This window comes from Schistocerca serialis, chromosome 3 (assembly GCF_023864345.2).
Source record: "Schistocerca serialis cubense isolate TAMUIC-IGC-003099 chromosome 3, iqSchSeri2.2, whole genome shotgun sequence".
NCBI lineage: Eukaryota > Metazoa > Arthropoda > Insecta > Orthoptera > Acrididae > Schistocerca > Schistocerca serialis.
Window position 1 is genome coordinate 8,569,445 of NC_064640.1, and position 14,507 is coordinate 8,583,951.

Here is a 14,507-nt window from a genome sequence, read left to right on the forward strand (position 1 = left end):
ATAGTGCTCACACAATGACGTGATTCCTACACAGGGACAGACTTATATAGTTCTTTCATCAGATTAGCTTGACTTTGCATGAAATACATTAGTGCACTGTCTGTGTTTGATAGTATTTTTAAATTTTGATGCAATTTTCCTTCAGACATGCATGCATGTGAAGCAGGGAACCCAGGTTTGAGTCGTGATCTGGCACAAATTTTCATTTGTTTTCAGTAAATTGGATAGGTATGTTGGTACCATATTTGCAACTTGTGAATAAATTTCATAGCTTAATATGGCTAAAAATCATCAGCAGTGTCTGTTACTTCAGACATCTGCATAGAACTTTATACACACTGTCAAATACAGACACTACACTAATGTATAACACATCTATTTTGGTACCAGTACAAGCTGCCACCAAAACTACATTGTGGTCACTGTTCCTAATCTCTATATGAATAGCATCAAAGAGGTTGGATTTGTTTGTTGCCAACAAGTCTAACATATATCCATCATGAGACTGTCCCAAAGGGGGGCCCTGCAGTTCTTGGTCTCCGCTGTTTATGCTTCAACCTTTCCACTCAGCTCAAAAACAAATGGTCCATGGTCATTTCTAGGAACACTGCTTGAGATTGAGAGTTTCAGTAAAAAGGAAAGTTAGTTGTTTTCATCTCCTCTGCCAATTGTCAGAAGAGATAAGTCATGACTTCATCATCCAAGGGACAGGCATCATTTTTTCTACAAGAGACAAAATTTGGAGCTGGTTGCACTCTGTGCTGCCAGTTGTTGTTGAGGTGACCTCTTCAGCATAAGCCCTCAACTCATGCACACCGAGAGAATGTGGTTCTTCATTCTATCCTCTGCCACAGTTCTCCACGGTGTATTTTATATGCTGTATTTTTTTTATTAGCAACAATCTATAGATCATGACCCTCCTGCATATGCTTTGAGCTGACATGGAATGGAAAATAATTTCCAACAGAAGTGTATCGCACTGACTGAAGTGCAATGTCGGTTTCAGACAGCATATCATACAGGTTGGTAAGGGATGTGGTTTTTTACCCCAGGCTTTCCTCTGACACTGCTTCCCAAGTGTGAGATCTGTTCAGAAAATAGCCAAACATTTTGAATTACATGCCAGTAGAGACATTTTGCCTTGTGTATCACTTCCTTTGTAACCACATGTTTTTGGAGAGTTGATATCTCTTACAGTTTCCGTGGTATTGTTATTTGAATGCAACATGTTTAAGTCGTAGTGGAAATTTTTGAAATGTGCTATTTTCTTGAAAAATGATGCAACCTAAAATTGTGCTTTAAACTAGGGAAAACTTTTAGAGAAAAAGTCAGCTTTTGAAACAAGCTTATGGAAATGATGCTCTGGGTCATACACAATGTTGCAAATGGTTTTCAGGATTTAAAAGTGGTTGTCATTCAATTGAAGATGATCCTCAGACAAGGAAGTCCACACACATAAATCCATGTCTCACACATCCAGAAAATCAACAATCTGGTGCTAGCAAATCCCCAAACAACTGTCACAGAAATTGCAAAAGAGGCTGGCATCTAGGCTGGGTCATGCCATGATAGTTTACTGAAAAACTGAATATGTGTCAAGTTGCAGAGAAATGTGTTGCTTGGTTGATGACACAACAACAGAAAGAAAATCGAGTGGACATTTGTTGGGAAATCCTTGAACAAGTCAATGACAATGTAATATTCAGGCAAAGGATTACAATAACAGGAGACAATAGCTGAGTTTATGGCTATGACATTGAGACTAAAGTTCAGTCATCAGAATGTGTTGGCAAAGGATTCCCACGCTGCAAAAGAGCATGTAAGTCTCAATCCAATGTTAAAGTGATGCTCATTTTTTTTTAATGACTTTAATGGAACTGTGCATTTTGAATTCTTACCTCGAGGTGAAACAGTGAACTATGTGCACTATCAAGGCAGTTTTCAACAGTTACATGAAAAAATCTGTGAAAAGAGACCAGAGTTGTGACAAAACATCTCCTGGTTCTTGCAGTACAAAAATTTTCCTACACACACAGGTTTATCAGTTCATCAGTTTTCTGCCAAAAATAAGATTACAGTCCTCTTGCAGCCTCCTTACTCATGCGACTTAGTTCCTAGCAATTTCTTCTTATTTCCAAAATTAAAATCAGTGCTGATAGAATGCCATTTTCAGAGTACTGATGACACTGAAACAAATTTGTCGCAGACCTTAAAGGGCAGCTCAAATGAAACTATTCAGGACTTCTTTGCAAAATGGAAACACCACTGGGAAAAGTGTGTGAATAGGAAAGGGGAGTAATTTGAAGGGGAAAAGAACCAATAATCTAACAAAATAACAATAAACTTTTAAAAAATAAAGTTATTTTCTAAACAGACTTGATATGGATTATCTAGTTCTGGCATTACTTTCCAGAAATCTTTGAATAAACTTCTCCTCAGTTGATTAGTAAATAAAATACTTGCATGCAGAATATCCACACAGACACTGGTATGCAATATGATAAAGACTTTCTAGAAGACAGATCTCAGAACATTTTTCTTAATGAGAAGGCATCACCTTAAGTAAATGTTGCACAAGGCTAGTTAGGTAGGAAGTCTTTGCACAGGTGAGACAGTTGTGTCAAAGATGATGAGATTATAGGGAAATTCTCAGAAAAGGCAGAAATGATCAGTGTCAGTTTCAAAGACTGACAGCAGACATTCAACACAAATAAACATTATGCAATGCACATAAATAGACAAAAAGATATGATGTTATTTGAAAATGTGATTAGTGATACCTCACTGGAATCAATCACAATCTTCAAGTCTGTTAGGTACTTAGAACAGTTTTTTTGAGAATGATTTCAGATGAAACAATCATAAATCTAACTATATGGAAAATAGATGTTGGACTCATATTTACTGAAAAAAGGTCACTTATAAAACACTACTTCGATTAATTGTTTAATGGCCTGGAGTCTTTACAGAGTTGAACAAACAGAACAGACAGATAATAATTAAGGAAAACATGTGCACTTCACCATAGGTTCATGTTATCAAGTTGAGAGTATCATAAACATGCCAAGAAACTGCAGTTGCAGGTGCTACAAGAAAGATGTTTTACATGGCAGAGAACCTTAGTTGCAATATTCCAAGAGCTCATGTTCCAAAATGAATCAAGGAACTAGCATTTCCTCCAACTAACATCTCACATAATCACCACAGTGGTAAAATTAGAGAAATTAGGCTTATGAAGAGAGATTGAGAGTCTTTCTTCCCTTATACCAGCCACTAGTCGATTATAAAGAGGGTAGAATAATTCTTGTACATTATGTACACCCTGTCACATACTGTATAGTGTCAATGTAGAAATATATTGCTATGTTGTAAAATCATAGGAAGAAAATTAGCAGATGTGAATTCTAAAATTCAAAAAGGAAGGTCTCATGAGATTTAAAAGCTTTGTCAGTCTGTTTTTCAAATTATGTAGAATATCACTGAAGTAGCTTCAAAATCTCTGTCCAGCTGGCAACATCTCTCTCAACAGCTCCACATTCCTGAAGTGTTTTTATCTTCTATTTCCTGTGCTTGGTCTTAATTGGTCTTTCCCATTTTAATGCAATTTGATCCTTCCATTACAGCTGCCATAATTTGCTAGTACAAAATTATGCTCAGTCAATACCAAAGTTATATACTGAGAAATGTGCTGATTTCACTGAGAGGTCTGACAATACTGTAGTAATTATTTCACTGTTACTGCTGTATTATTATTATTATTATTATTATTATTATTATTGCTGTTGTTGTTGTTGAGGTTGCTTTTATCTCAAACACAGCTGAAACCCTTACATGAACTGTGTAAGTAATGAAAATTTCTAAAAGGATGCCTGGTTAGATGCAAGAGAAGATAGTAAGGTCCAAATTTATTTACATAAAATAAATGAATAGATGTATAAATAGACAAAAATAGTCTACACACACACACACACACACACACACACACACACACACACACACACACACACACACACACCACAGTTTTCAAAACAAAACTTAAATTGTATAAGTATACTACGTTTATCTTGTTATGCATATATTCATTTGCTTTACCTGAATGGGTTACGGTAATATCTTCTCTTGCATATAATGAGGATTCCTTTTAGAAATTTTCATTATGTTATACATTTAATGTAAGGATTTCAGCAATGTTTGTAGCAGCAGCAGCAGCAATGGAAATAATTATTACAATAACAAGAGTGTTAACTTTGTATCAACACTGTTATGATCTAGAGGATAACAGTGGTGGCTAGGTAAGACTATTTGTGGATAATGCTGTTCTGTATACGAAGGTTGCAATGCCAGAAACTGTAGTGAAATGCAGGAATACGTACAGAGGATTGATGCTTAGTGCACAGAATGGCAGTTCATCTTAAATGTAAATAAATCTAACATATTCCACTTAAAAGGGTTAAGAGATGCACTACTGTTCAATTAAACTATTGTTGTATCTTTATTTCATCAAAGTGTTTGAGGACAAGAAATAAAATTGGTGAACTACAATATTGAACACTGCTAACTACTTATCTGCATTGTTGAAGAAGAGTCATCAAACTCCATTGATAGAATGTACTTATCTGATCATCATGTGACAGCTGGTAGAGATGTATTTAGTGTTACAGGATTTACGTTAGCATCTCCCTTTTGTAGAGCAGAAATGGAGAAAGGAGGGGTTGTCACCACATTAATCAGGAATTGGCATAAACTTAAGAACATAGACATTCATACATTTTGTCAAGAGCAGCATATGGAAGCAAGTGTGACAGAAGAATTTCATAATAAATCATTCATAATAGTAAGTGTGTACTGACCTCCTGTAGGTAATTTTAATCTGTTCATAAATAACCTGGAAGCTTTATTGGCCTATACAACAGCAAGAAACAAAGAAATAGTGGTTTGTCATAATTATAATATAGTTTATCTTAAAAACTCTTCAAGTAAAAATTTATTACTGTCGGCAACACTATCATTCAACCTAATTTTTGCTGTAAATTTCAAAGCAGGGTAACCAACTGTTCAAAAACAGCTATTGATAATATCTTTATAGGAAGATCTAATGAACAACATTATACTACAAAACCAGTAGTCAGTGTCTTTGTAAACCATGATATGCTGTTCCATTTGTTAAATGTTAATACTGGACCAGATACAAAATGTACTAAAACTGAATTAAATAGGGTAGTCAGTAAGAAAAAAAGTGATTGTTTTAGAATACTCCTCAACAATGTGAATCAGAGCGATGTATACAGTTCTCACAGTACAAATGAAAAATACATGTTTATTAATTATGTCTTTACCTTATTTTGAAACTGTTTTCTCCCAAAACTAACCCAGATTAAACAAGGTATCTTGTACAACAAAAGAACTATATCTGTCAGTCACCAACAGCTATAGATCATTATAAGACATACTGTAAAATATTAATGAGAATAATATGGACATCAAAGCAAATGCATTATAAGGAAAATATAACCACACCAGATAACAAAATAAAGACGGTGTGGGAAACAGTGTAGGAGGAGACTGGCAGAATCAGATGTGAGTAAGAGCAGATAGCATTAAGAGTAAACGAGACATTGGTAACAGATGTGTGAAGTATTGCAAAACTTTTTAACAAGCATTTCATAATTGTTACTGAAACTATGTGGTTGTATGGCTCAGTAAATGCCACAATGGAATATCTCAGACCAGTCAGTACAAAACAACTTCAGTAACATGAATATGCTCATCACTATTCCAGTAGAAGTAATGTTCACTACAAAATCTTTAAAAATAAAATACTCCTAGTGGTTATAATAAAATATCAACAAAATTAACTGAAGAGTGTGCTTCTGAGTTTAGTAACATATTAAATTATCTGTGCAATAAATAATTTTGGAACATTTCCTGAATACTTGAGATATGCTGAAGTTAAACCTTAGTTTAAGAAAGGTGATGAAGGAATACCATAGCATTTCCAATCAATTTAATTTTTCCAACATATTTGAAAATTTTTGAGAAGGTAATGTACAACCAACTTCTTCACCATCTGACAATAAATAATATACTGTTAAAGTCACAGCTTGAATTTCTAAAGCATTCCAGTATTGAGAAGGCTATATAAACATAGAGATAGAATTTAATTAATTCATTAGACAGTAAATTACAAGCTCAGGCATATTTTGTGATCTGTAAGAGGTATCTGACTAGGTAAACCACAATAGTTTTTCAAGTAAGCTAAAATATTAAGATGAAACAGGAAATTCTGCAAAATGGTTGAAATCCTATACATCTGACAGAAAACAAGTGATGTCAATAGAAAGGTGATTGTATTAAGCTATCAGGCACCATCCAACTGGTAACTTATTACATGTGATGTCCCACAAGATTCCATTTTAGAGCCATTATTTTTTCTTGTGTGTATCAATGACCTTTCATCAGTAAAGCTTCATCAGTTTGCAAATGAGAAAAACATTGTAATGAACAGAAAACTGAGTATAATCTTAGAAAGATCCTCTAATGAAATTTTCATGTAGGTAAATATATGATTCCTAGCTAATTCTTTGTCACTAAACTTTGAAAAAACACAATATATGAAGTTCAAAATTAATTAGAGGATTTCCACCAGTATGTGTCTAAAATATGATGACAACCAGATATAAGAAGTTGAAAGTGTTACAATCTTGTAAATACACCTTCAAAACAAATTCCACTGGGATGAACAAACTTCTATTTGCAGTGGACATATGTGATATAAAAATAAAAAGCTAGCACACTTTGCTTACTTTCATTCCATATTATCACACAGGATGATTTTTCAGGGTATCTCGAAGCCAAGCCCAATTTTTCTGAGTTCTTACACATGTAATAAGAATTGTGTGTGATGTGAGCCCAAGAATGTCCTGCAGAGACCTGTTTAGGAAACTAGGGATACTAACTACTAATTCCTATATATTTATTCCTCAATGAAATATGTCATTCAGAACACATCTCTCTTTCAAATCAACAGCTCAGTTCATGGAATCAGTACTAGGGATAAGAATAATATTCACAAAGATTTAAAGTCACTAATATCACTCCAGAAATGCATCTATTATTTTGGAACACAGATTTTCAACAACTTGCCAGCAGCCATAAAAAATTTAATGACTGTTAAAGTTCAGTTGAAGAGGAGCATTTATTGGTGGCCAACTCCTTTCACTCCATTGATGAATTTCTTGGCAGAACCAACTGATGCATATGTGCTACTAATACGTAATATCACAATGTGAGCACTTTTTAGAGTCTGACTTCTGTATAGATTCAATGCAGTGATGAAATTATTGTAAATAAATGTTTTTTCCTATTTGATGATGCATGGCTACAATGGTAAAAGAATTATCATATGTACTTCAGTGTATAGGACATTTATATGCTTTGTAACAAGTTTGTTGTTATCTTTTGAATAAAAATGTGTTAGATTTTTCTATGTGCTCCAAATCCATAAGGATTATTTCATTTGAGATCTTTGGAAGGTACATTAGAATATCTGCTCTACATTGTAAATATTTATTGTGTATTTTTGTTTTCTGACATGTTCTTCATTTTGGAGGATCTCCTCATTACAGATCTCATGGAATGAAAAGAATATCTAATCTAATACATAGGAGTAATCAACTGAAGAGACCTAAAGTGGTAGGAAAACCACATGCCAGGCAGAGATTCCTTGGAAGAATTTTGAGGAACTGTAATTCATCTGGGAAAAAAATGCCTTCTAAAATGCTCTTCCAGCTGATTCTCAAGTTTTATTCAGCAGTCTGGAATCTTTACCATGTTGGACTAATAGAAAAGCTCAAGAAGATCCAATGAAGAGAAGCATATTTCAATGCGAGATTATTTACTTGGTTTGAGAGTGTTACAGAAGTCAACAAGCTCCAGTGTCAAATGCTTACAAGGGAAGTGTTGTGCATTGTGGACAGGTTTATTATTGAAATTCTGAGTATGTTCCATGATGTGTTTGGCAACATATTACCTCATTCTACACAAACCTTGGAAAAAGATCACAATCAGAAAATCAGCAAAAATAAAGCTCATATAGAGCACTAGTGATAGTCGTTCTCACTTAATGCCATTCATAAATGGATCAGGGAAGGAGGGAAAAGATATTGGTACCAGGTTTGTGTTAGAATCCTGTACAGTTAAGAAGGTAGGTGGTGGAGAGGTGCACAGTAGCAGCTGACAGTACACCATGTGATGCTACTGCCAATATTGTTCTGCATTTCAGTCTGTTCTGCACCCAAATGAAGCCTACCATTATTGTGTTCATCATGGGTAATGAGAAAGGAAAAAAGCCAAGTGCTATGCAAGCAAGCTAGAACTACAATGGTATACACACCTGGATTGCCACGTTCATAAAGCACCCTCTTGCAGGACAGGGAGGCACAATGGCACAGGTTCAGATCTGTCCAGCAAATTAACAACAAGGACCAGTGTGCAGAGCAACCTGCATGTGGATTCAGGTGTTTTCCTACATTCCATTAGATGAATACCAGACTGTCATCCATGTCCCACCTCAGATACACATTATGCAGATATTTTGAAATCTTGCTCGTAGAATTTACTCCAGATGCCACATGGTGTACACTGATTCCATCCTGTGGGTGGGAGGTTAATAGGAGACTGATGACCTCAGTGTTTAGCCTCCTTCAATCCATAATCAGTAGCAACATAAAGTTCTATGTGCATAATTTCTTGAATAAAGTGTCACAAGCACATGATGCATTCCCATGTGATACCTGCCCCATCACTGCCAACTGTCAAGTGAGAGCAAATAAAGTGTGTGGTATAGGACCGAAAACCGTGCAGTAGATATCCACCTAATGGAACACGTATTATTAAAGCTAGTGGAAAAGATTTTTTAAAACACCACAAAAGTGATGAAATTGTAAGGGGAAAGTGGTCAACTTAGTCAATTTTACTAAAACATTTTCCAATGCACAATATTTGATATCAATTCTAAAGCCGAATACATAACTGCATAAATCTTAGTTCTGCATTTGGAAGAGGCTGTGGTTACTAATGGCAGTCAATGCAAGACGTTACAAATATTAGAGGCTAATTGCTTCAATCATCTTGAGATGATTGATTCAAGAAAATTACTTACAGAGAGGAGTGATCTTGCACCTACAAAAAATAATGCAAGAGATTTGAGACAGTGAAACATCTTGGGTCTTACACTGCCAAAATATATGTCAGCCAGAACCATACATGATCAGTGTGATAAAAATAAATGATAGGCTTGGCAGTCTGAAAATTTTAAGAGGGGTTTGGGGTGTGTCCTCACAGTAAGCTTGTGAGATAACTATTGTAATAAGATGTGCACAGTTGTGAATTTTTTTTTAACCAATTATAACCATACCTCCCCAAGTTTGACTACTGTGATGGACAAGCTAGCATTCACTTAGTAGAAACCAACAAAGCTCCTGCAATGCACCCTGGAAACCTCATATTATTAACTGGTTACCATGCAGTGAGATCTACCACATCTTGTCAGACATGACTAAAGTTGCTGCTGTCAATATCCACAAACTTGCCAACTGTCCTTGTGAAATAGACAAAATAACAAAACTATGTGGGCACCATGTTACTAGATTACTACTGTACAATGGCCATTACAGCCCCATTGAATTGATATGAGCACAGGTAAAATAGTGGTACATGTACACTTCATTACAGTTTGTCATCTCCAATTTTTGCTCATATGAGCTGCTGTTAAAATTTTATCTTAGCACTGATCCTAAGATGTTAAGTCCCATAGTGCTCAGAGCCATTTGAACCATTTTTTTTCTTAGCACTGTTGTCTTGGTTCGTCCATTAATTTCCAAATGTTTTCTATTTGCTGGTGTCTGCGAAGATTCTGTCATAGTGGCAGACAAATGTATTTTCTTCAAAAGCTGTAGTACTTTGCTTACTGGGTGCATAGCATTTACATTGGAATGATGGAAATTAACCAAGTAACAACTCTGTCATGCATGTGCAGCAACTTATTGTCTTCCTAGTGTTGAGATGACAGCACATAGAGGGAAAAATCCAGCAACATTTGTAAAGTATCCCCCCCCCCCTTAGTGCAGAATACTTCCCTCAGCCACCTTCCTACTTGTACACGTATCTAACTCTGAGGAAGGACATTCCCTAACAGTTACAAGTAGAGCAACAATTTCAAGCTTGTTAACATGTCTGTCAACCATCCAATGCCTAAACTTAAGGTGAGTTGTTATCTTTATTCCTTCCATTAGCTGTATTCCATTCTGCTCTTTTTTTAAGTTTCAGAGATACAAAGAAAAATGTACATACAATATAGTGAGAGGAAGACAGAAGTTTAGAGTTTAATTTCTTGTTGACATCAAAGTTATTATCTGCTAAGTTTTTTTTTCTAGTAGAAACATGGACTTTATTTATTAAATATTTTACTGCAGAAACAGGAAAATGAACGGAAGAGAACTGACTATATTTCTTACCAGTGTTGAAGTCTGTGTTGCTGCTAGTGACCCAAGACGACCAATCATAGAACATGTACCAAGTAAAGAGTTCCGTAGTTGAGTTGGAAATATTTCAGCTGTGAAGGAATAAAGTGCACAGAATGACACAGTTATGGCAAACTTTGCCATCATAAACAGCATTGTTGTAACCCAAGTCAGATCTGAAACATAAAGAGTTAACTCTTTTCAGTGACTGAATTGAAATTTATGATTAATTACTTTGTCACATATTAACCACACTTTATGTAATAATTTGCAATATGAAGGCAAGAAAGAAAGCCTGCAGCAGATAAAACTGGATGGTCAAAACATTTACTGCAAGCAGACAGCCTAGAGGCCAAGAATACTCAAAATTCCTGGCAAAATGCACTTTTAGCATCAGGAAATTCAAGAACAGTTTATAATCATGTTAAAATAGAAGAAAGACAAAATTACTTATAGCAGTAAGTCTAAAAATAAATTGCTCAGACCATCTCTACACACACAAATAAAACAACATCAACCAGAAAGTTGGTTTGATTATGCATAGTGCCAGACATAGTCCTAATCGAGTTTGTATGCCTTTGCTTCCCTCCAACTTGTACGCTGTCTCATCCAGCCAGTTGCAAAATATAAATCTAATTTCACACTGGTTGTGCACCACAATACACTGTCAGATAGTTCACGTGTACAGAGTGTTTCCAGAACGTAATACTTGTGTGACAGTAAATGAAATTATTTTCAAGTCTTCAGAATAATGTAGGAACAAGATGGAAACAGCATCAATTAGGATTATTCAATGTATATAGCTGTATTGCCAACATTTAGCACACAATTAGAGATATCATATGAATAATGTGGCAGCTTTTAAAAATGAGGAGGAAGAGCAAAATATGCTATTGTACTTTGTCCATGGCCTACTGCTGCACTTTCTCATCTCACTGCCTTAACTCTCAAACTAATACTGGAGAAGCAGGTGGAAACTACAATGAGGAGCAAGGGAGAAATCAATCATTAAGTCTTTGGATAGACTATTTAGTATGTTTGAGAAAGAATGGCAGTTCTCAAGTGTGTGTGTGTGTGTGTGTGTGTGTGTTTTCAACTATTTGACACTCAGCTTCATACTGCCATTTAAATTTCTAAATAAACAAAGAAACTGTCTTTGCTGAAATGTGTCTGGAATAGCCAATTACAGATTTGATTTTTATTTGTTTTCTGTGAGCGATATCAATCCTTCATGCTCTCATCTTAAAACACTGCAGCATACATTTATTTTATTAACTGAACTAAACTGACAAATCAGGTTTCATTAAGAGTGTGTAATGAAAATGTCAGCATAATAATATGATATCCAGGTGAAAATGACAATTATAAATGGACACATGACCACTTCTGATAACTTTAACTCAAAGAAATACTTAATTGCACATAAATTCAACATGATAAACAAAATTGAGGATAGTGATATTTTGAGACAGAAAGATAAGCACTGCAATTGTAATGACAGTGACTGACACTCTCTCCAACTTCCTCTGTTTTATCTCCTCCCAATCTATGCCTACATGTCACAGTTCTTCTGCGCACAACTCCACTTGCTTGCAACTGGAATGAGGTCACATGTGCCACATTCATATCCAGTGCACATGATGCCTCTACCTCTCAGCCAGTAACTAACCTCCCACAACCTATCTACTTTCTCACCCACCCACCTATTTACCTGCAATGATCTATCAAGCTCTGGCTGACCTACATGCCCTTTGTCATCTAGACCTATCTCCTCATTTTTCGTCTTCACTAGTTACAGTAGAATGAGACTATGCTTTCAAAACAGTAAGATTCAGAGGTCTTTATCCTAGTGTGGTTTTTATCTATATTTTAACACTTCTGCCCAGTTAAAACTGATCATAAACATTCTGAGGATCTCATACTTCTTTTTACAAAAATATAAAAAGCCAGTTTTATGTTTTTATCTAGCATTATTTTTCATCTGTTAAATTGGCAAAGGTTAAAAAAGAGCTGTAAAATCTGTATGTATAAACTTATGTTCAGGACTCACCATTTGGCACTAACAAGCAAGCAAAACAAGCTGTTCCACTGAATACAAGAGTACTGCAGAGTGTTGCTTTACGGCCTATACTATCCATCATAAAGTATGTCAGGATGCAAGCAGGCTGCTCCACAAGGCTTGACAGCACAAAATTCTCATATTTATTTCCAGCCAATGACACCGAGTTCAAAGACAGACCAGTATAGACAAAAGTATTTGTAATCCTGAAAAATTAATAGACAAGGGAAATTAAATGCATTAATCACTCTTTTAGTCTCAAGAATATTAACATAGTAGAAATAGTCAACATTAAATTTCATTGTCTGTATGATGTTGCTGACAGTGAGGTGCAAAAATATACAACATGAAATGAATGAAGCGAGGAAATCAAGTGAAGTAATGGTTGTTATTCACTTTAATTAAGAGATTGACTAAATTAAGAAACATTCAAATTATAAAAGGACACGAATATTTACAGCTGGGTTAGGAAAACAAACCAGCAGTAACAGCAGTTGAGAAGCCTGGGGAGAAGTACATGTGATCGGAAGACCTGTAACACAGCTGTCTGTAGGGAAGGTGTCGACGGAAGTTCTCTCTCTTCACAGCAAACATGTATTTGTCCATCACCTTCACCTTCTGCAACAAGCATATGTGAACACTTTTAACCAGACAATATAGCAAATGTTTGCATTAACATGGATACGAGTGCATGTGGTTTCCCTGATCACACCAGCTTCGAAGTATTTACTTCTATCTGCGATACCATACCTCGAAAAATTGTTATCAGATTACAGTCATTCAGTAACACACATTAATTTGCCATCATGATAGAAGTAATTACTGTTTATATTCCACAACATTCTTGAGTGAAGCAGCAAAGATATTCAGCAAAATTTCAACTCTTGCAGTCAGAGAACCACATGCACATAATGAGAATGATGAGAAAATCACCTCTTTACGCTGTGGCTTTTGAGCAACATCAAATTTCTTGAGTGCACCTTCAGATAAAATAACACCATTAGTTTTTGCTGCAGCCTTCACAATGTCTCCAGCTTCCTTCATTCTTCCTTGTGCCATCAGCCAGCGGACAGATTCCTGCAACAACCTTTTCAAATGATGAATGGTGAGAGTTGTCAACCTAGTCTTTGTCAATGAGCTGAAAGACTGTATCATTAATTATAAACAACATCTGAAAGACACAGAAAGTGGAGAATATATCACAATTTGAGTATGGTGTGGTGTGTTGTAGAATGAAGTTGCTCAGTGTATAAAGTGTTGGTCTCATATTTAGGAGGAACAGGGTTAAAATCCTCATTTGGCTGTCCTACTTTAGCTTTATCATTGTTTCCCCAAATCAGTTCAAATGACAGCCATGACAGCTCCTTCAACAGAATTATTAATATAATGGTGAGACTACCCAGATGAATGAAAGAGGGGGCCACCTAATAAAATTTTGCACAGAGCACAGTTTAATCACTGTTGACATTTGCTTTAAGAATCACGAAAGAAGATAATGTATATTGTAGACACCTGGAAACACTGGAAGGTTTCAGACTGATTATATACTGGTAAGACAGAGACTTTGGAACCAGATTTTAAACTGTAAGACATCCCCAGGGGATGATGTGGACTCTGGTCATAATTTATTGGTTGTGAAGTGCAAATCAAAACTGAAGAAATTGTTAAATGGAATTAAATTAAGGAGATGGGACCCCAATAAGAAGAAAGAACTAGAGTTTGTTGAGAGCTTCAAAGGGAGAATTGCATTGAGGTGAAAAAGTCTTGGGACAGCAATATGCACATACACACAATGGCTGTGGTATCAGGTACACAAGATATGAAATGGCAGTGCATTGGTGGAGCTGTCATTTGTACTCAGATGATTCATGTGAAAATGTTTCTGATGTAATTATGGCCTCATGAAGGAAATTAACATACTTTGAATG

The 14,507-nt window shown here is 35.6% G+C and overlaps 1 protein-coding gene across 1 annotated transcript in view; it reads right to left on the reverse strand.

Moving 5' to 3' along the window:
- The window catches only part of LOC126469663 (organic cation transporter protein-like), a 546,524-nt gene that overhangs the window by 34,219 nt on the left and 497,798 nt on the right, over positions 1-14,507 (reverse strand). The window contains exons 8-11 of the mRNA XM_050096803.1: positions 13,513-13,666; positions 13,059-13,219; positions 12,571-12,785; positions 10,515-10,696 (exon numbers count right to left, since the gene is read on the reverse strand). Of these exons, the coding sequence (XP_049952760.1) occupies positions 10,515-10,696; positions 12,571-12,785; positions 13,059-13,219; positions 13,513-13,666 (712 nt within the window). The remainder of the gene's footprint in view (positions 1-10,514; positions 10,697-12,570; positions 12,786-13,058; positions 13,220-13,512; positions 13,667-14,507) is intronic.